At 46.7% G+C, this 23,335-nt stretch overlaps 1 protein-coding gene across 2 annotated transcripts in view; it reads right to left on the reverse strand.

The window, feature by feature from the left end:
* Positions 1 to 23,335, reverse strand: part of LOC135385531 (uncharacterized) — a 126,223-nt gene that overhangs the window by 96,608 nt on the left and 6,280 nt on the right. For both annotated transcript variants that reach the window (XM_064614892.1, XM_064614893.1), the window contains exon 2: positions 7,911 to 8,069. In XM_064614892.1, the coding sequence (XP_064470962.1) occupies positions 7,911 to 8,069 (159 nt within the window). The remainder of the gene's footprint in view (positions 1 to 7,910; positions 8,070 to 23,335) is intronic.

The raw sequence follows: 23,335 nt of genomic DNA on the forward strand, positions 1-23,335 counted from the left end.
AAGTGTACAATCCTTCCTAGACCTCGCCATGGTCTTCTTAATAAACGTTCAAGTCTACTTCCTGTGTTTCTCTGTGTCCCAGCCATTGCAGAGAGCCATGTGGTGTCGAACAAGTTCCGACATGCATGCGCAGTGACGTAGCCCTCTCAGGTTAGCTTGTAATCCTGGGCCAATGAGAAAGCACCGCGGACTAATAAGCAATTTAGGTGCCTACGAGCGAACTTACGAGTGGTGTTCATGTCAAACCGGGACTTTTCATTTGTCGCGAAAGTAAAATGAACTTACAGGCGAGAAATTAGTATTATCTTTCAACGTAATCTCCAGCTGCACTAATCCACTTGTCCCAGCGTTTCACGAGGGCTTGGATGCCAGCAGCGTAGAAATCCTTACTGGCGCGTAGCAGCCATGATCGGACCGCATTCTTGATCTCGTCGTCACGGCTGAAGTGGCGGCCCCCATGGAACGTCTTCAGCGGCCCGAAGAGATGGAAATCGCTGGGGGCGAGGTTTGGACTGTAAGGGGGATGTGGCAGCAATTCCCAGACAAGTTCCTGTAAGGTGAGTGTCGTGAGATACGCGGTATGCGGGCGTGCATTGTCTTGTAGGAGGAGGACTCCTTCGGTGATGAGGCCCGGCCACTTTTGCTTCAGCGCCTTATGCACATCCCTGAGAACCTGGCAGTAATATGCACTATTGATGGTGGCACCACCGGGCAGAAAATCAACATGAACAACGCCAGCCTTATCCCAGAAAACCGTGGCCATGACCTTACCCACAGACGGGGTGCTTGGGAACTTCTTTGGAGCTGGCGAGCCAGGATGCTTCCACTGTTTTGATGCGCGTTTAGACTCAGGAGTGAAATGGTGCACCCACGCTTCATCGCACGTGATGATCCGATCAAGGAACGGCTGTCCTTCAGTGTCGACACGGTATCTTAGGTCTTGGGAGATTTCCAGTCTTATCTGCCGGTCAAACACGGAGAGCTGCCTCGGGACTCAACGGGCATAAACTTTCCGAAACTGGAGGTGCTCCTGAATGATAGTGTTCAACGTTCCTACAGAAAAGTCCGTCTTCCGAGCCAGTTCGAGACATATTATCCGTCGGTCCTTGAGGATCAGGCTCTCCACAAGTTGGATGTTCTCAGGAACTCTGACACTGGGCTCTGAGCCGCCCCGGTCGGGATCGTCCTGCACTGATGTACGGCCGTCTCGGAACCGTTTGCACCACTCAGACGCTTTGCTGCGGCTAAGGGTATCGTGGCCATACTGAGCCTGAAGTCTTTTGTGAATTTCAGATGACTTTACGCCTTCATTCACGGGAAACTTCATGACAATTTGCTGTCCGATGAGCACGCTCACCTCGTTGTCGGCCATCTTGTCCAGCACGTGTCTTCTGTTTTGCACAAACTTTGTACCACCACGCGGTGAACGCGAAGGCCTGTCGCGTGTGAAAATGGCGAAAAAGAAGTAGCCCGAGCCATTTGTACAGTCAGGAGACAGAAAGTCCCTGCTTGACTTGAACACCTCCCGTAGAAATGAATAGAGTTGACCAATGAGTGTATATGAATAAAATAATGGAAAGTCCCGGTTTGACTTGAACACCTCCCGTAGAAATGACTATAATTGACCAATGAGTGTATATAAATAAAATAATTGTGCCGTGATGTTACACACAAGGTTCACCTGCCTAGTGTGGCGACATGCTGCACGTGCCGCAGGGTAGGACTTCGGGTAATTTCGACCACCTGGAGATCTTTTGACGTACGCAGGAAATCTCCGACACATGGTGTTGGAAGCAATGTTTACCTCCCTCACATTGCTGCCGTTCACGGTCGAGGACGGCAGCAGCGTGCGGGCAGGTAAACATTGCCCAGACCTATGAGTTGTTCTCTATGACACAGCTTGAATGATGAACCAATACGCAGTTGAAAGCTTATCAGCGAGTAACCAATGGGTGGAATTGACCAATTAGTCTATCGAGCATGCATGAGAGACAGCCAACAGGGTCCTGAGCCAACCACTAGGTTTAGAGATGAATGAAAGCGACCACCCCTGGACCAGTAGACAGGTAGGCAATTTGGGAAACTATGAGCAGACTTAGAAATGAATAGAATAGACCAATGTTGCGTATATGAGCGAGTGAGTGGACAGGCTGACAATGAAAGGTAGTCAATCAAGTATGCATTGGATGAATCAGCGTGAAGGGGCGAACGTCTGACGTCACTGTGCCCGACCAATTACAGGGCTTTGAACTGGCTTGAGTTGGATTAGAACTGGAATATGCTGGATTATAACTGGCTTCAACTGGATTAGAAAAAAGACGTTCATTCTGGACTTCTTCCCTACTACACCAATCATACAACGCTGTCAAGTTTATCTCATGATAATGCTTCATATCAAAGCAGAATAGCTTTTGTATTGTTGACTGAATAGATAAGCCACCAAAATTGTTGCCCGACTCGACCCATGTCTCACTATCATGCAGATATAATAATATATTAATGACTTAGTATAATTCCACCTGGTATTTTGGTTAGACTGTTTGCAGATGATTGCATGTAAGAAATTTTGACAGCGGCTGATTATATTATATCGCAGCGGGCTATTGTTGCATTTAATGAATGGTGTCTCCAGTCGATAATGGAAATTAATAAGGATAAAACTGTATCACGGGTAAGTAGAAAGAGATCACCTAGTATGTCTTCCAATTTTCTTGACGGCTGTGCGATATATTTCTTTCTTTTGAAGCTACTTTCAACAAGGCGGACACGTCATAGGCAACACGCATGGTTATTGACTTCAATTTTTGCAATGACTTATACTTTCAAATATAGTTTCTGCAAGAGAACGGTCGAGAAATTGAACTGGTTCGTGCCCGACATTTTGCTGTCGGCTAATTTAATCGAAGCGCTTGAGCAATCTCTTCGTTAATTTTTTTTTATTGTGTCAATATGTGTTGTGATCGGTACTCTTCCTGTTTTTCCTGTTTTCTATGAGAAAATATAAATAAAACTATGAGACCTATCTAGATGTGGTTTTCGCAAGTGGGTTATACGGCCTGCTGGAAAGCCTACGGAAAATATTTAGTGGTGCTAATTTGTACAATAAACTAAAAGTCATGCATTAACACCTTAATCGAGGCGTTTGTGGATAATACAAGTAGCAAAATCGTAGAAAGCCTTTTTTGTGTGTGCCGATTTCGTTTTTTTTTTTTTTTTTTCACATCTTCAATAGAGGTACACGCTTTAAATATTTCATCACCCCAATTTCCTCGGAATTTCTCGAGAATAACATGCATTTGCATATAAATCTCGGCTCCACGGTTTTTGCTGTAACAATAAAACCTAAAAGAACGAGTTATGTGCTATAAAATATTCTTTGGGATAAGATGTTGCTTCATCCGCGTGAACGACACACATCACTTCGCCAGAAAATTTTGAGTTTGCGAATGCATTTCAGCGACTCGAAGATCTAATGCTAATTTCCACAGTCACACCTAGAGCGCGTACTTTCACGCATATACAAGTTTTTTTTCTCGATATGGTTTCGTAGATGAAAACCACTTTTGGTCTTGGTTTGGGGCCGATCAACAACAACAACAACCAAATAACTTTATTGTGAGGAATGAAGAGTTCCTTCGCCGGGGTCGATTCTCTACCCCATTGCTGATGAGGAGTATTTATGGGGTATGTAAATGCGTGTTTTGCACGTTGATGCATATTTCATGTCACACAAAGGGTAGTTTTAATTTCCAGTTTGGTGTGGTGTACTAATAAATAATAACGCTTATCTCTGGACTGTCATGAAAAGCGCTGACGTATGTTTCAGTATTGCTCCAGCACTTACTTCCTAAGTATACCTCAGGTATTATTACGTCTACGACGCGCTAACTGGTCTCACATTGCTCGCCGCTTATTTGTAGGCATCGCAAGCTGGACTTACGTTAGCGAACATATTCAGTTTACTACAGATACAACCCAATATATTTTGTATTTAAATGGAACAAGGAAATAAATGCAACATCAATCAGTAACAATGGTTGTTCTGCCGACGTAACAGCAAAAATGTAATAAATAAAGAGACCATAGGAGTTCCGAAGCTCCATGCCAGAAGCTGTGAACCAGCCCGATGCGCCATTTTCACGACGTCAGCACAACGTCTCTGGCATGATTATTCTTCCGAAGAACATTTTTTGAGACTCCTTCGTTAGGAAAGGAATAGACACACTGCCACACTGTCGATGCTCACAGTATAACATATCACACAACAGGAAGTCGAGTTGGTCGAGCCATGGGCCCCGATCTTGAACTCTCACATAGCAAGCGCTATCGTTATATCGAAAGTTCGCGCTCTCCAAAGCCGCTTGGACAGGCTCGCGCAAGAGCTCGTGGCGAATCACCGTGCGAGGTGATGCATCTAACGCGCATTAGGCATAACGACAAGTTGAAGATCGGGCCCCAGTACGACAGATCGAGCTGTGTCTAGCCTTAGCCTTAGCGGATCATAGCTGATCGTCTGGCAACCTGCGTAGCCATGGCAACTGAGACGCTACTGCGTTCTCAGCGGTTACAAATATCCATGGAGGAAAGAAGGCAGATATCTTTTCCATGTGATATCTTGTCAGCGATACCTTTGAGTCTGCAATTTCATGGGCTCGATCTTCAACTTGTCGTTATCCCATAATGCGCGTTAGATGCATCACCTCGCACAGTGATTCACCACGAGCTCTTGCGAGAGCCTGTCCAAGCGGGTTTGGAGAGCGCGAACTTTAAATATAACGATAGCGCTTGCTATGTGAGAGTTCAAGATCGGGGCCCAGGGCAGTGTTTCGGAATCACGCTCCCTGGCCGGTCCCCAACCCGCGACCTTGAGATAAAAAATCGCACACTCTCACCGTGTCATAGGCGTTGTGGGTTGATGCACTTCCAAACGCTTTTCCATAAATAAGCCTTCTACCCTTTCTTTGCTCTTTCCTTTTTGCTTCTTTTCGTTATTTTATTCCTTTTAATGAAGATTTATGCTTCCGCAAAGAGCCCTACACCACAGGAGCCCAAGGAGTCCACAGACCACAGTCTGACCGGGATAATGGACCTTTTCCGAGTGAGCGTAAGCGCATACTCGCGATTTTTTTTTCTCGCGGGCGCTCCGCGGCTTATCCACCAGTGCGGCTTATCTGATGACTTTTTTTTCCTTGTATTTTCTCCTTACGCCGGTTTTAACGAAAGGGCCGACAGTGTCTCTGGAACAGCACTGCCCTGCCGATGCACGAACAGTGCGTAACAGGGACGGCTCTACATTCGAGTAAATTAATCTTCCTGGGGCATTCCCCCAAGCAGCTTTAACGAAAGTGGTGACAGTAATTCCCGTCTTGTGGAAGACCACTCACTCATCAATCCATGAAAAACGCCCAACAAGGGCACAATCCGATCTTGGTAGAACTCTATCGACCTGACCTCCTTTGTTGCACACTATGCTCACCAGAGTTGCGGAATTAAAATTCCGGAATTGGAATGATTCCGGAGTGATGCCCTGTTGTTAGAGCACCGGAACGGAATGGGAATGGAGATAAGTCACCAGCTGTTGGGAATGGAATTGGAATGGAATTAGACCTGTTTGGGGCCAGAATGAAACGGCCAGCGAATGGTGTTAAATTGCTGGCCTCCAGCACGCTGGGTTTTGAGCGGAGGCCACACAAAGTAAGTGTGTGGCAACCATTCAACCGAAAGTCGTCTATAGTTTCGGATTACAACGCAAGAAAAAAGCCCCCGCTTCGGACGCTGTACGTGCAGGCAATCTTGCTCGTAAGCGCTCGTCGCGGCGCTGGTTCTTGTTTTAAGATGTTAATGTTGGAAACAAAAGAACATAAAATTCATCAAAATAAAGCAGTGTACGATTTGCTATGCGTTGGCTGTTGGTGGGATATCTAGTATCTCGTTACATGATTTTCTTTATTTTTTATTTTTTATATTTTTTGCACCAGTTAATAACTTATATTATAGTATATCACGTTAGCCCCGTAGTGGTAATGGGAATGTCTTTTTCTTGGGTGGAATGAATGAGTCTCACGTCTTCACTCCCAAGAATTAAAAGGAATGGAATTTCGACTCGTGACTACTCCTCAGAATGGAATTGGAATTGAATGGATCGACCCATTCCGCAACACTAATGCTGACCCCGGAGTATGGACCACAGGGTTTATGGCCTTCTCTATGGTCTCCTTTGTCGCGCAAAGTAGTAGTCTCGTATTGCCCGCGGCTTATCTGCCAGAAAATTTTCAGAACGTTCCTAAAAACGCGTCCTGCGGCTTATCTGCGGTGCGGCTAAGGGCGAAACGCATTGGACGTTTTCTCGGCGTCAAAACGTCGCGCACGCGCCACAGCCTTGCACACGCGGCGAAGAAACGCCAGTGATGCGACCACCCGAAACACATGGGACGTGTACGGAGCGAGTGATGCACGCCACTGTTGCTATATTCGTCGACCACAAATAACTGTTAGAACGTGCCGGTGCTCTTCTTTCCTGTGGTTCCTACGTTCCTTCACCCAGACGCAATTAAAATGTTCAGGTAAATTCAGTGTGATGGATAATGCCCAAAAATTTATGCGAGCTTCTCATACGCAACCTTGTCTGCCGCACGACGGCCATAGTTCGGTCTACTTCTCAGAAAACGCGCCGAGACGCGCGCGAATATCTGTAGCCGACAGATTCCCTCGTACGCCCTCCGCGCGCGCTGAAAAACAATCGGTTTCAAGGTTACATGCACGTTTGGGGTGGAGACGTGACGACGCCTTGTACTCGTAATCCGTACAATGCGCTTTCACTCGTTCCGCATTCTTTTTGCAATCTTCTCTTGTTACTTTTCTCCGCGATGTGTCAGTCCGAGGATCGTCGCGATGTGCGTTTGGGGGTAAAATAACGTTCGACATTCTGACGCTATGGGAGACGCGGACATGGAAATGCTCCACTCAGGTTGGAGGGAGTATGGTGAGACGGGTGTGTCAATCGGCAAGTTTTTCAGGTCCACAAAAATGAAGCATGCTCCAGGGACGCTGAAGTCCACAATAGGACCGCGCTCTGGCGGATTCTCGTAAGTCACGTTTAAGTTCCATTGCTCTTTGTCCGAGAGCGCTGGTGCACGAACGTCAACCCAAGCAGCACAATGTACTGAAAGTCGAGTGCAATAGGAGTGGACGGTATGTGTCTTATCAATGTTCTTGAGCTTCACGAGTCTGTTCAAGGCCTTCCACCTACCCGTTCACCCCTATTGCACTCGACATTCACTACATTGTGCTGCTTGGGAATGCATAGAATGCCATACGAACAAACGAGGACACGAGGCACTCGTCTCTTCGGTATCAGTGTCGTTGCAGATATCACTAGGGGAACCAAAGCATGCACACGCCCATGTCGCTTTACTGATAACTGATAAGGTGACGAACGAACACCTACATCATGGCACATGTTACCGCATCGAGGTGTTCAGGTGCCTGCTATTAGGCACACTCATTTGCCGTTGTCACGTGACGGCCTTGATGTCACGGTCCCCTAATAGGCAACCATAAATGCAAGCAGAACGGGACAGCTGCCACCGAAGAAAGCTTCGACGTCAAAAATGTTTTATTGCTTAAGCGAAGACAGAGTCGGAGACTTAGCTTTCCCCTGTAGTTCGTGGGGAATCCGCATGGTTCGCTGCGAGCAACGACTCGAGCTATCCTTCATTTGAGGGACCCTCTCCCCACGCATTGGATAGGCCGACAAGCACACCCGTCATTCCAGCTCACCATAGAGGGAGCACTTGAATGGATTTACAATCACGGCTCCTTCTTCCCTCGACTTGGCATAGATATCACTGCATTCTCCTGAGTTTCTAAAACTGATTTTGGTTGAGAAAATATCCAAAATGTCCACTCACCGCACATTTCTTCCTTTTCGTCCTCGTTGTTCCTGCAGTCCCTCTCACCATCGCACAGTGATAAGCTATCAACTAACCGGGTCTCTTCATACCAAGTACGTTGGTCCAAACACACGATGCTTTGCTCTTCGAACACTTTCACCGCTTGCAATTCGCAGGCTGAAATAAAGAAAACGCAATTAATACTTCAGCGGGGCAATATTTCAAGGACGATCTCTTTGTACACACCACTAGTCTGCTCTTTACAAGTGTTATCCACTTAACGGCTGTTGATCTACAGCAATGTGTAGTACCCGTTGGTCGCAGATGACAAGGATCCTGATATGATTCGCTTTCATGAAAAAAAAAAATGGTGTCTCAGTTTCGTAGAAAGCGATAGCTCGCTTTTTAAGTACCGCTCCGTGGATTTTTGTTCACCAGCAGTGTATTTACCGAATTCCTGTTGCACTTTTTGCCGACTTGAGCGGTGTAATTTATTGTCAGTGTTATAAACCATTGAAATCCACGTGGTTTGAAATTCCCGCCTAAAGACAACAATCCGTGGCGTCACTCTGACGAGTTTGTGACGACACAAGGGCGATCCCTTGGCGCATTTTCACGTGACCTGAACAGTGTGATAGATCTACTTCGGTCATTCCTGCTGTGGAATTATTTGTCTCCTTTGCGGGGGGGAGTGAGGTATGCCTGCTCACGATGGGCGCATTGTTACACTCTGGGAGGGGGAGGGAAAGTAGGAAGGAAAAGAGGTTGAGAAAGGTAAACTCCTCTGGTAAAAATACGTGAGGACGAGGTGTGGGAGGGCACGGTCATACGTGACCACTGTGGCGAAATGTCACGGAACAGTCACGCGAGTTGACGAGGAGGTTCTCCAGCTTGCTCCTCCCCGTCGGTGCGGACCCGCTGCGAGCTCTGAAGACAAAAATACATATCTCTGGGAATACTTCGATTTTGAGCAAAAGGACTCACAGTTTTGTTGAACATGAAAGAACTGATGTTCTGAGACCGGCAATCCAGAATATGTGATCACAGCAAAGTTCAGAAATTTCAAAATCGAAACTAAGCGACAACCTGGATACGTCCGCCATCTTGGAGTTTAGATGCGCGACCTACAGGTCATGAAAAGCGCGAATAGACTGGCTAAACTTATTTTTGTAAGGGTAAAACGGTACCAGTTCAACCTCGTCCAGCTGACATGTTTGGGGGAAGTTTCGGTTTCGGTACCGGGATAGGTTTGTAGTAATATCTACGAATATTGCAAGACGAAGTTATAGGAACGGCTGGAAAGTGACGTTATAGCAGAAAAAAAAACATATTTCAATGTTTGTAAGGTTCGTTAGTGTGATCGAAAGCTAATTTGGAATTCTTATATTTGTATTTTGCGCGTTCCTGCTCCCGCGATGATTGGGGCTTTTGGACGGTTTAAACATTGGGTGCGTTCAGTAGGCGCCCCTCTTTTGGCGCACTCAAATCGGGAGGATGGGACACTGGGAGCGGCCACTAAACAGCAAAAAGAATTTCTAACAGACGTCATAGGAGCTGTTTACTGTGAAGATGGCTGCATGGCGTGAAGATGTCTGCGTTAAAGCACTGCATTTCGCCTATAATAACCGCCTATATCCGTGTGGAGGCTATCCAGCCATAGAAGAGCATGATAACAGTTATAAAAATATTACTGTCTCCCGAAATGGAAGCATTTGGCTAGCAACTCTGTATTTTGCTTCCGAGCCTACACTTCGAAGATCGCCTGCCAACGCTAAAAGGAAGTACGTCATGGAAAATCCCTATCAACCGGGCGCTTGTCGTCTGCTTCCATGCACTCATCTGAAACGGGAGCTCGAAAAGCAGCGGAGTCTCACACCCCCGTGTCCGTGGGGGGCGCTTGGGTCCCGTTAAGAGAGTGGAGTCTGAAACAATCGCGCTCAGGATCGCCTACTGAACGCACCCAATGTGTAACGGTTGCTTGCTTCGCTCGCTGATGCATCGTTCGCCATCGTCTGTCGTCTTTTGACTTTTTGCGTTCGTCTCAGCATGCCTGAAGTGAGATTTTTGTTCTTTGTGTTGGGGGGGTTAGCGTGCATTGCGACATAGACGTTGTTCCTATAATCTGAAGGATTTGTCTGCTTGTCTGCAAGTTAGGAGAGTGCGCCAATATTAAGGGGGTGCAACACCCTCCTGGCCCAATGGCATTCTTCATGCATTTTTCAAACCGCATAACTCCGCAAGGAATTGCTCAATTTGCATAAAATAAGTCTTGAATGGAAGATCTCAATGGGTTCTAGTACTTAATGGTGCCAGAAATTCATCTTTTATGTTGGAAATGTTTCCGCAGACGTCAGAAATTGCGTTTCGCGCTTCATTCAATTTCGATGGCCGGTCACAAAATAAATAGACCTAAGGTGAGAATGTTAATCCCATTAAGTACTGGAAAAATATGTCTAAAATCGATATGTCCCGAAAGATTTTGTTTATGTGGAAGCATAGAGTTGCTACACGGATTCTCGTGAGCAATGGTTAGCCGATGCTGACCCGCTGGGATTTTGGCTGTGCGCGGTGGTGCCATCTGTCTGCATGCCAGAGAAATCTGCACAAGTGTGAAAAACCGGATAAATTGTCACAATCTGTCTTTTGGCAGTGATAATAAATGGAGTGTGGGCGCGCAGCTATCGCTCTTATCTCGGTATCCTTCGTTCCGTGGTTCGTTCCGCGACTGTTCCTCGACAATCACGGTTTTTCGCATAGCAGGAAACCTATCTGCGGAAAACGGACCAGACGCATAGAACAAGCCTTACAAGAGAAGGCATCAGGATAATCTTTCAGTAGTATCAGACTCTCACGAATCAAGCAATCGAGAGCTAGCAGAAGCGACAGTACGCAAGACGTGTCTGCAGGAACGTCCGGAAACGGACCCTGTGTTGCTGAAGGGCGAAGGATTGTGGGCTATGTTCACTTGTTCAACAGATTTCAAGCGCTGGGAATCCACAGTCTGTTCAACTGCACACTTGCAGACATGGAGATAGCGTAAGAAAAGAGAAATGAATTGTGGAACGAAATTACTCAGCAATGGAAAGTGTGCTTGCTGAAGGCCGTTGTAGATACTGAGGGCCCACCAATAACATGTCAGATTGTATGGACGTGAACACAGCAGCTGTTTCCGGGGTGCTATGCATTGGGGCTGGGTATACCTTGTGCGGTTCTATAATAACTAGCTGCTTCCAGAGCTCGTTGCCCCACGCGTACCACGCAGTATGCCGATCAGGGACCCTGACTACAACAAAAAATACAACACACAGGAGAGGTCTTCGTAGTGCAACCCTTTCGCCAGACTGTGCATTCATACTGCAGTGGTACATGTACTATAATTCCCTTTTCGTCACACAGCTGTCCTTTGCTGTGCTTGTAGTTGACCCCAGTGGGGCTTTCATCATCAAATTGAAGTTATCGGACCAAGTGGCCGAAGCCTCTGCTCCGCCTGCGGTTTCATGACGAACATGAGCACATTCCCGTGAAGCACCGGCCTTGGTGGCTCAGACGGTAGCGCGTGCGCCTTCTGATCCCGAGATCGCGGGTTCGAACCCGGCCGAGGGCGCCAGCAATTTGGTGGCAGGGTACAAGTTGCTTACACACGCCGTCTTCCGCGAGGGACATTAAATACGGGGTTCCGTGTGATGAGCTTTCATCGCACGTTAAAGAACCCTCAGGTGGGCAAAAGCAGGCCGACCGCTGTGGTGTCGCTCATGATCTCAGTTGTCTCGCAACGTAAACCCCGAGTTGTTATTATTATTATTACATTCCCGTGAAGCGTGGACTGCGTCACACAGAGGGGCACTGTACGCTAGCTGGCTTATCGCAAGAGGAGCCTCCGCACTGAACGCTAGGAAATCAATTAGATCCTCCATCTATCGAGCGGAGCTGACGAAACGCGGAGGGTGTTGCACCCCCCCCCCCCCTTAACTACAATGAACTTCAGCGGCTTAGGTACGGCCGAACGTGTATTATGAGATTACAGCCCCGCTACAGCGAGGAGACTGCTTTATAGTGAGCAGCACTGAAGGGCTTTTCTTTCCTGTGTATCATTTAAAAATATTACTTCCATCAAAACCTCTGCTTTTTCTTCCGCGTCACATTCGTGGCACGGAATGACACGTTTAACACGACATAAAGTCCGAATGACACGTCTTCTGAAACACCCTGTATACAGGGTGTTTCAAAGAACGTGTCATTCGGACTTCATAAAAAAACAGGGCGACGGAAAAATACGGGGTAAACGGCATTTGTGTGGCAACTGAATTTGCCACCTTGCAAAAATATCTTCATTTGATTTTAATTAAAAGAAATCGAATTTCTTTAATTGAACTCCAAGGCTTCCCAAGTCAATATCACGTTTTTTTTACAGAATCAGAGAGCCCGTAGCCAACTTAGTCATATCCCCCAAGAAATACGCTCGATATTGCAAATGGGGGGGGGGGGATATGTTTAATGCAAAGTAAGAAAAAAGGGAAGGGAAAGGTTAGCCACGGTGTGGGCTTGCTATTCCCTAATGCTTTCAAGCAAACAGAAGAAAACAGCTGGGATACAGAAAATTATCAAAAAATACAGAAGGAACAGCTCCTTCACTAATCGTTGCGCATAGGACGCATCAGAGAATGCCCAGAAGTTTAGATTCCCGAAGGAATCGTGTCAGCGCAGACGTGACTTCAGCGTGCTGGGTAGGGCCAAGTAGCCCAAATTGCAAATGGAACTGCCCAAAAAAGTCCCGAAATTGAGGCTTCGGGTATTCAACGGCACGCCAAATCAGTCGCAAAAGATGCGCAGAGAAGAGGACATGCTCAACGCGACAAAGCTAAATAAGTTTTCTTGAATGTTTTTGTGTGCCTTACCAGCTTGCATCACAGACTTGACTTGACTGGCTTTGCAGTGAAGCCACAACGTTTATAATTCGCGTCACGCATGTGCGCTTTCATTATGTTTGTAGAAGTAATATATCGTGCTTTATTGTTTTTGTGGTCCATTGCTATCCTCGCTCACCACTGTGATGATGGAACAAACGAGAAAAATGCTCCTACTACACCCGATGCGTTATTCTTGCATTGGACCGCCACAGCTGATGTGAATACAAGTTACCAAGTATTAAAATCTACCTGCAGTGGCACTTTGTTGTGATTGGTGCGGACTACGCGACTAGCGGAAGTACGCGACATCGCAAACCGAAAGCGAAAGTTCTAACGCGTAATGCCAGTGCGCCGCAACAATAAATTCTGGCTGCGGCCTTCAGCAGTGGAACGAAATAAGACCTTGCTCTTCCACTAATTTAGAGATACAGGCAGACATCACTGGGTTTTCAGTGGCTACACATTTTCAGCTCGATCTACTGGTTTTTCGGACTCAGATCTAGGATCATTTTTAGGTTTTATTTGTTTATTATTTTTTTACGTGTGGCAAAACTGCTGAATTGTAGATAATTCATTTTTACGCTCATTGCATATTTTAGAAACCCTGAATGACTCTTATGCTCCGAATTATCGGTCTCCCCGATTTTGCCAAAATAGAATAACAACAGCTGCTCTGAACGAACACAGAGGACACACTGACCCCTTATGTCAGTCAATCACATGTAATAGCAAAATTTGGCAACTACGTTGTGCCAGGCCCCACAAATCTATTGGATCAGTTCCAAGCTTAATCGCCTGAGAAATTTTACACAGCCACGTCCAGAATTAAGAAGTCTAGCCTGTTGCAATACTCAATTGCAAATTTGAAAGTTCAGCATGAGCTTGGAGTTTGTATGGAACCTGTTGGCAGGCTTCGGGCAGAGCTGTCATTTGCTAACAGGATGTGTTGCATTGTAATGTTACGTTACATGTACATAGCAATATGTGTAACGCTTGACAATGCGTTTTTGCGTTGCAGTTTCTTGGATCTGCCTTTGTTGGGAATTGCGAGCCTGCAAAGGGGCACCGGTTCCATACCAGTTGGGCTGGTACCAGGTGAACTGTGTTATTGGACCGGACCATTTAGAATGGAACCACTTCGAGTGGCATAGCTGAAAAATCCGGTTTGCAACTGCTCCTGGATCGGTTGTGGTGTTTCTCAACAAAGCAACTCCGAACAACATCGTACCAACAAGCCACATTCCACACAGGGTTACGACATTAGTTTGCTTTAGGGCATCGTACGCTATCGCCTTTGCATGCGATTCACTAAAACTCTCCATTGACTTTCGAGACAATTGTAACGAACCCTTGGCTGGGCCCTCCTTTTCTCTCCGCGGTGCACTGTGAACGCGAAACGCATGCTGGTGAAGACACCAAAGCGACTAAAAACGGGGTCTCATTTGCGTGTGCCATTAATACAAACAGGTGATTCGTAACCTTCGTGGAGGACTGCGGCTTAGCGAAACGGCGACGTTATCCGCCCGCGTTTTTTCGGTTTCGCTATGTCTACATCGTCGTGATTACGTTACGGTAACGTTTCTTAGTTAGAGACCCATTGGACCGGGTCATCAGTGAACAGGTAGGCAACATTTGAGGTGGAGTATCTTTTGAAGAGGTAGGCATCACCCTGTTCAGAGCTCGTGATTTTGTGCACCGCGTGCGATCGCTGTTGCTTTATGATTTGTTTGCTTTAGTCACGCAGAACTACCCCCACAGAAAACATGTGACCATCCCTAGTGATCTGCATTGGGATGCTTCGTTGGCGAACTTTACTTCGTAAACGAGCTTGGGGAGGGGGGGGGGGGTCATATTTGGGAATGGCGCTATCAACCTGCTCAAAATAGACATTTAGGCTACCATGGTGGGAATAATGCAGCAGCAACAGCCACGGGCACAAGGTCAGAAGAACAGATACAGACGGTTGCAAACGTTCCGTTGATTTTACTTGGTCTAGAGACAAATAAATATATACAGTGTGTGCGTGGGGGAGGGGGGCACTTCAACTAGAATGTACACATCAAGTCCTCATTCTCATCAGGCACGACAGGTACACAGCAGTCTTTCTTTTTGCCACGTGCCATGAAGAGAAGAAACGGTGGTTGCAATTCGGGAAGCGGTCTTAAAGGGTCTCTGACCAGAACCTGGTAAATGTTTTTGTTTGTAATGATAACGAATCTACATGGTTCCTCCAAGATACAATTCAAACGTTTCGTCTCTGCGGAGCTGCGAACCATTCTAAACAAGGAGCCGAAAAGCAGTTTCGCTTTCAACCCTCAACTCGTCCGGTCAGCGCAATAGTCTAGCTATTATGCATTGGTTTTCCTTAGTGTATGACGTAAAACGCCCGCGACGTTTATTGGAGGAAAGTCCACACCGGAAGTTCGGGTGGTTTCCGCAACTTCCGTATTGCTGGGTGCTTTTTTCAACATGGACGTCGAAGGAGGAAGCACAGCGGAGTCAACAAGTCGGCTTTACAGCTACATTTCTGCAACTGAGAGGGAGGTTCTGCTACGTGCAGCAGAGTTTGCAAGCCTTTCTTTTGAAATGTTCAGCCGCGAATCGACTTCAGCATGAAGAGGAAGTTCCATACCCATCGGGCATGCAAGAAGTAGACAACAGAAACAACAAACTGCTAGATGAGCTTTCAGAATTCATCATGATGAAGCACATGAACAGTTTGTGTAAATTTCGTGTTTGACGTCGCCGTCTTTTTAAGGTACCAGTGTGGTTCATGCATAATAATGTCGAAAGAAGTCGAGTGCTTATGCTGCAAGGAGCTATCCTTAAAGTAGCAGCTTTAGAACTTCGAGGGCAGCACGAACCTATGAGTGCTCATATTCACAAATAAGAAGTGTGTCTCACGCACACTCATGGTGGTGGGTTTCAATACAAAATAGTTATTCTGAACTTTTCGTCATAGTTCGTCACTTATTCAGAAACAGTGCAGCTGAAATAATACTCGGCGTCCTACTACCTTCAGCTTTGTTCAGAGCTTGCGCATCTCCTACAGGAAATACAGATACACTACATACTAACAATTTGTGAGATGGGTGTTGCACAAACTTGGAAAAAACAAGAGAATGGTTATACAAGCCTGTGCGGTGAACAGCATACGTAAAGCCTTTCTCATAGTAACTACTACATGCTTTAAATACCCAAGATACTAGATGGAGGTACGTCTTACCATAATTTCCCTAATTTCGTTCATATTTACTGAAAAGTGCGCTTAGTATATGGACAGCTTGTGTTTATATACCGTTTACAGCAGAGTTATATGGGCGACGCCATCTTAGCGCACGTGACCTTGCGCGCCATTGCTTGCCTTCTCTTTCGGCTGCCTGTTGGCACGGCGTACGAAGTTGCCGTGCAGCCCAGGGACGCTTTCCCGGATTTTCAACTTTTTGCCATGAATCACACGAGGCTTTGGCCGAAGCTTAAACGGTCAGCTAAGTGCGCTTTTGTATATAATTTAAGTTGCATTAGCTTGATTTAGAGTGGTATTTCTGCACTCATGCGTCCCACATGTTCGGCCCCACTATGCTTGAGTACACATTTCGGCGTGTTTTTTTTTTCTTTCTTTTTCTTTTGTCTTTTTAGTTTTTGTTGCGCATACGTTACGTTATGGATAAGTTCATAATGTCACATCGTATTTCTTTTTATCGCATAAGATAGGTGTCGTTGGATCGCCGAACTGTTCAACTTGCGGAACTGTGGAGAACACGGAGCACGTGCTCGTCACCTGCCGACGCTTCGACTCCATTCGGCGAATACTGAAGAACGCCCTCGCGAAACTTGACAACCGACCATTTAGAGTTGAGAATGTACTCGCTGGCAAAGGCAGCGCCAGCAACCTGCGCTGTGTGCACTCACGACCTACCTCAAGGACATACGTGCTGAAATAATATTTTATCAGTGCTTCCACACGTCAAGCGTCCTGGAACAGCTGGTCGCACCAGTGCGACCTACGTTTCCATTTTTTTTTCTTTCTGTTTCTATTCTATTCTATTCTTTTATCCCAAGAGTTGTGGTACAACTACCTGAGGAAGATATGCATGTATAAGGGATGTTATGTTTTCGTTATGGAGTAGCATACTTTTATTGTTGATTTCAGATGTATACAACTACACGATCAACGTGATAGAGGGAGACGGAAAGCCTGCACTGAACTACAGACGGTTTGCAAAGGGAACGAACGTGTTTGACTGTGGCCATGTTGGTGTAGTACTGTGCCAGTGCAACGATGGTGTATGCATTTTAAAGGCTGACATCAAGTCGACACAAACAGTGAGCAGAACGTATAGTACAGAGATCGGCCCCTTCGGGCCCATTTTGGCGGAAACAGGCACCTGTAAAGCGTATCTGAGCAGCAGGTGCAGTCATATCTATACACTGCTCATCAAGGTTATAGACAGGGAAGGATTACGGACGTATTTTCGTTACCGTTTCCATTTTCGTTACTGCTATATTTTCGTTTCCTTTATTCGTTTCTGATACCGGCCTTTCAATTTCGTTTCCGTTACTGTTTCCGGTAATGGAACGGCTGTTACAGTGCTGCGGGAGGACAGCCCGCCCGGCTCTATTAGCACCCTGTTTTGCAAAATTGCTGCGTCAGTGTCACCAGTACACACTACAGAAACAATTTTGCGTCATTGGGAAGCGCACATCTTGCAAGCCTTAAAATGAATAATGTAGGAACATGTCTTTGGTCACTGGGAGTCGAGCAACTCAAGATGGGCGTAACCTTCATCCAATGTCGCATTCATAAGCGGACGCTCTGAGTATAATAATGCATAATACTGCCATGGTCACGGTCAAATGAAAAAAAGTACGAAATAAGTACCTAAAAATCGTAGGTTCTCATCATCTGTTGATGTCATGGAGTTCTGAGGACTGGGACGAGGTAAACGAGGGATGCACCCTCAAGATACATTATTGTGCCTTCTTTCCATGCTCTTTCGTATACTATGTAATGCATGGAATGGAGTCATCATGGAAAGCAGGGAATGGAGTCATCAATACAAAGAAAAATGGAAAGTCACGCAACCTCCATCGCACAACAGGAATTGCCATTAGCGAATTCAATACCGGACGATAATTTTCGTTTCCGTTTCTGTTTCCGGTAATGGAGGACCGTGGTATGCGTTTCCGTTTCCGTTATGAACTGCCATTTCGGTAAAATACCGTTTCTGTTTCCGTTACCATTACCGTCACCCTTCCCTGGTTATAAAGGCGACAAACAAGGGGCTCACGAGTGCTTCGTGCACTAACAAGGCATGTACATGGAACCGTTCTACTTCAAGGAACGTGACCCCTGCTACTTTATGGAGGAAGTTTATTCTCACAAGCAGCAGCCAACGCCTACAGCAGAGTTTAGGGCTCGCACAGAAATGCTGTGCCACTTTGACGTCTGCATTACTCACCCTCGCTAGATTTCCCGGTGTGAAATCCTTCCTCTGAAGATTCGATACCCACCGTTGACGGCTCGTGAATTTGACAAACTGCTTCGTCCCACACGATCAGATCTCTGTCACAGTTTCTATACTCAATCAACGAAATAGTCGTCCCTCTGCTTTTCCACATTTTGCACAGAACTGTAGCACAGCGGCTAAAAAGCTCGGAAGCACGCACATAGGCAAAGACACACATGCACTCGCAGAAGGCAAGCAATGGCAGGGCTAGTGTGGCGCCATCAATTAGCGCATGAAGCAACTGGCTGCATAAGCGGTCTATAAGTGACTTAGTCCAGTACAGTTCATGGTCATTCATAGCCATACTATACGAATATTCAGACTGTAACAGCATTTGAAAAATCTTTCAGACACTTTATAACCCAGATTTAAATTGTGTACTCTGCATGTAGAATTTCATAAAGCTTGTGCTATTAAACATATTTGCAACTTGAGTTGTCCAGTATGTGATGACAAAAGTTGATTGCCATATTAGCATTGTCATATTTGTAGTTCGTGTTCTAGCATGACAAAAAACAACATGAGCACCTTTTTTAAAACTTTTTGTGAGACACTTTGTGAGTATCTCATTTGCAAGCATTGTAAGAAATGGGGCTCTTGAATATGAATGCAGAGCGAAATTGGGATGTACTTTCACACGAGCAACACGTTGCAGGGAACAGGAACAGATACACTTGCAGACAGACGACTGTGCACAGACGTGTATCCAGGATTTTTCCGAGGGGGTATCCTGCCTTGGACATACCCAGTGACATACCCAGACAGGAATACCCTAGTGACGCCACTAGGTGTACACATTAATTAGTTTGAGGGATGCTACCTTCCTTAGTAAGTAGCCTGTATTGTTTACAGAGTTCGAGGTAACTGGTTACTGTAACTAAGTTCCTTTTTTTGGTAACTTGTAACTTAACTCGGTACTTTTGCGACGTGGTAACTTTCAGAGGAACTCGTTCCTTTTTCAGGTAACTTTGCCAAAGTAGCTTAAGTTAAGTTCCAAGTTACCGTACTAGAAGTTCCACTCTGGTGGTTCCTATACTCAAACCGGGCCAATCGCCGCATCACATTGACTCTTTTCGTCCCATTGCCCTCACCAGCTGTATAGGGAAGACACTTGAACGCATGATTTTCACGCGTCTCAGCTGGTTCCTTGAGACTGCTGAGTATTTCCCGGAAGTGATGGCGGGATTCCGCCCGGGCCGATCAGCGTTGGACTGTGTCATCAACCTAGTCAGTCAGGTACAACAAGCCAAAGCAGAGGGATTATTGACTGCCGCTGTGTTCCTCGACGTAAAGAAAGCCTACGACAGTGTTTACCATGCTGCCATCCTTGACGCTCTTACTGCGGCTCAAGTTGGCGGCTGCCCCCTGCGATGGATACAAGACTTCTTATCAGGCCGTTATCTCTTCGTGCGCACCGCTGGCGGTGACACCACCAAGCACCACGTGACCCGTGGGGTCCCGCAGGGCAGTGTCCTTAGCCCCCTCCTCTTTAACCTTATCATGGCTTCCCTTACCCCGTTGATCCCTGCTCATACATCCATCACAATATACGCCGACGACATCTGCATCTGGACTTCTGCAACCCGTCGAGACACGATCCAGCGCCGACTGCAAAGCTCTCTACATGTGATTACCACCTATCTTGCCTCCCGTGGCCTAACAGTGTCGCCGGCGAAGACTGTTGCAATGGCGTTCTCGCGCAAGTGCTTCCGCAGGTATCCGCTCTACCTTGACGGCTCCCCTCTGACTTTCGCCACTTCATGCCGATACCTAGGTGTTATACTTGATCGCGACCTAACTTGGTCCCGCCATGTGAAGATGATTACCACAAAGGCGACTGCCTCAGTAAACGTCCTCAGACGTATCGCTGGTGCGTCCTGGGGGCCGTCCTGCTCTGATCTTCATCGCGTCCATCAGGCCCTCGTGTTGGGGACACTACGCTACAGCCTCCCTATCTTGCATGCCCTCAGCCAAACACAGGAGCGCGAGCTCCTTAACATCCAAGCCCGCGGCCTTCGCATTTGTCTGGGAGTACCACGAACATCAGAGACTTACGGCACGCTTGCTGAAGCACGGGAGACTCCTGTCCCTCTTCTGCGGGATGCTGATACACTTCGAGTATATTCTCGCTATCTAACCAGTCACCCTCACCACTATCTTTGCCATATTGACGACGAATGCCCTGACTCAGCTTTCGGCAAGACCATCGCCCGCCTGAAGGATCATCTTCCTCCCTCCCCAACCACTCCCACATATGCGCCAGCAATGTGGACCCTTGCGCGTCCTGATATCTGCTCCACCATCCCTGGTCTTCAGCGCAAGCGTGACACTCCCGCACCTGTAGCCCTCCAACTCGCTCTCCATTGTTTGCACTCCACGTATCAGAATCATCGCCAGGTATACACGGACGGCTCAGTCACGGCAGACAGCTCGGGTGCTGCGTTTTATATCCCTGATAGTGACTTTCAGCAAGCCGTTGTCCTCCCATACTCAATGTCATCTATGGAAGCGGAACTCCTCGGCATCCTCTCTGCTCTACAGCACCTGCTCGGTCTGCCGGCTGCACAGTGGGTTGTTCTGACTGACAGCAAGGCTTCACTGGATTTGCTGCTCTCGTTTCGCCCCAGCACCATATGCACTCTCCACACGCTCATACTACAAGCTCTGACACAACTTGCGGTAACTGGCCATTCTGTGACGCTTCAATGGATCCCGGGACACGTAGGCCTTCTGGGTAACACCCGCGCAGACACAATAGCAAGAGACGCAACATCTAACAGAGCTCTTCCTGCCACCCCTCTGCCCCTAACGATCTCTGTCTGCTCCCTGCACATTCGTCGGTGGCGTTATGTCCGTACCCGGCAGTTCCGAGCGGACTCTACCTCATATCATCGTTTCGTACGCCTCATTGACCCCATGCAGGACTTCACTATTGCCTGCCGCTGCAATAGAGCTGAAGAATCACTCCTCCACCGCCTTCGACTGAATGTTGCACGGACACCCTCACTCCTGCATAAAATGCGCCAGACGAACTCCCCCGATTGCACAACTTGTTATGTGGAAGCCGACATCGAGCACTACCTCCTATCCTGTAACCGGTACCTCCCAGAAAGACTCGTCCCCCAACGCCACTTGCGACAACTTGGCTACACCAACGTCTCTTTGGCCACCCTGCTCGGCCCGGTCCTGCACAACCAGGGGGCAGTTACGACTGCCCTCTTGAGCTTTCTCCGTGCAACCGGTCTCTCGACCAGCCTCTAAGGCCCTTTTGTGTATCTGTCTGTGTGTATGTGTGTGTGTATTCCGTTTTCTTTCCTTTTTTTCGTTTCTTCTTTTTTTTTCGTTTCTTTCCTTTTTTTTCCTTTTTTCGTTTTCTTTCCTTTTTTTTCCTTTTTTCGTTTTCTTTCCTCCTTTTCGTTTCTTTCTTTTCTTTCGTTTTCTCTCTATTTTTTCGTTTTCTTTCCTTTATTTCGTTTTCTCCCTTTTTTTTCGCTTTCTTTCTTTCGCTTTTTTCGTTTTCTTTCTTTCCGCCTTCTTCCCTTTTTTCGTTTTCTTCCTATCTTTTCGTCCCCTTTCCTTTTCCGTTCCTCTTTACGAAAGGAATAGCAAGTCGGCCTTTGCCTGACTAACCTTTCCTTGTTTTTTTTCTCAATAAACATATCCCCCCCCCCCACTCATGCCCACATATTTACTTGCTGCTCTCAGTTTCCTTCATGGCATTTTTTGCCATAACAACAACTTTATTTCTTGCTTTGGAGAGTGGGGATTTTTGCCATAAAATCAATCAGTGCCAGTATTTTATTCAGGAGGTAAGAACCGCTGCTAGTGAAATGAAGCTGAACCATTGTGCGCCCACAGGGATCGAGTAAGATGCAAAGCGTTCGAACAGACATCTACCACAGAAACGTCATCATGTCACCAAATATGTACATACTTTTTATTTCCAGACATTGTGACAACAGTATATTAGCGTAGAAATGTTGGTTCTTGCAGAAAGTTGTTGTTGCCGTGCTTGATCACGTGACGGCATTCTGCGCGTTGACTGCATGGACGGTTGACGTCATCCCATGGGATGAGCAGATGAATTTTCTATATATGCGTACGTTTTCTTGGTTTGACGCTACGTGTGCCAGCGTCGGAGTAACCCGCGATGTTTAAAATTCGAGTTTTCGAAAATTTCGTGGTGTTGAGGCATGCATTTTCGTATGTGGAGTTGCTTTATTGTATTCTATCAATAGCCACGGCGGAAATGTCCCTCCAGCTTCTGGTAGACATCTCCAGAATAGACATCTACCAGAGAAACGTCATCATGACATTGGCAACAAGACATTGACATTGACAAGAGAGACTGAAACCGAAACAAGGAGGGAGAGGGCTGGTTTACCTGAACGGGCACTTGTTCGCTGCCTCCCACTGAAAGAAAAGCAGGACCTAGGGTCGCGTCCTTTAAGAGACCATATCGTCTTCCCCTCAAGACCGTGGCCTTCGGGCGCGACCTTATTCACCTCTAGCTTCGAGCATAGTTCAGTCCTAATAAATTTGTGGTGTTCTCGAACACTATGACGTCATTTATTTACAAACAGGGAGAGGTATATTGTTGGACATAAACGAAAACGATCTAAGCGTGTTGCACTCCTGCGCGGGCAACCCAAGGTTTAACTCAACTGCTCACGCGCGCTGCACCTGCGTAATGCTATTTTGTGTCCGAAGTAACTTGGAAGTAACTCGTTCTTTTTTTTAAGTAACTCAGTACTGCGAGTTAAATTTCAGGCTGAAGAACTTCGTTATTAACTTAGTTACATTTTTCACACGGTAACTTAACTTGTAAAGAGTTCTTTTTGACGGGTAACTTTTCAATCTATGATTGTTTATGACAATGTTTCTGCGAATTGTAAAGTGTGGTAAAGGAGAAATTGCAGGAAGACTGCATAGACCAGAGGGAGTTAGAAACAAGCAGAGCAAGCGAACGGATGTGTGTTGAGATCAGAGGTGGACGTTTGTCCTCACAAGCCTCGCCCTCACCTCA

Source organism: Ornithodoros turicata, chromosome 2 (assembly GCF_037126465.1).
Source record: "Ornithodoros turicata isolate Travis chromosome 2, ASM3712646v1, whole genome shotgun sequence".
Classification (NCBI taxonomy): domain Eukaryota; kingdom Metazoa; phylum Arthropoda; class Arachnida; order Ixodida; family Argasidae; genus Ornithodoros; species Ornithodoros turicata.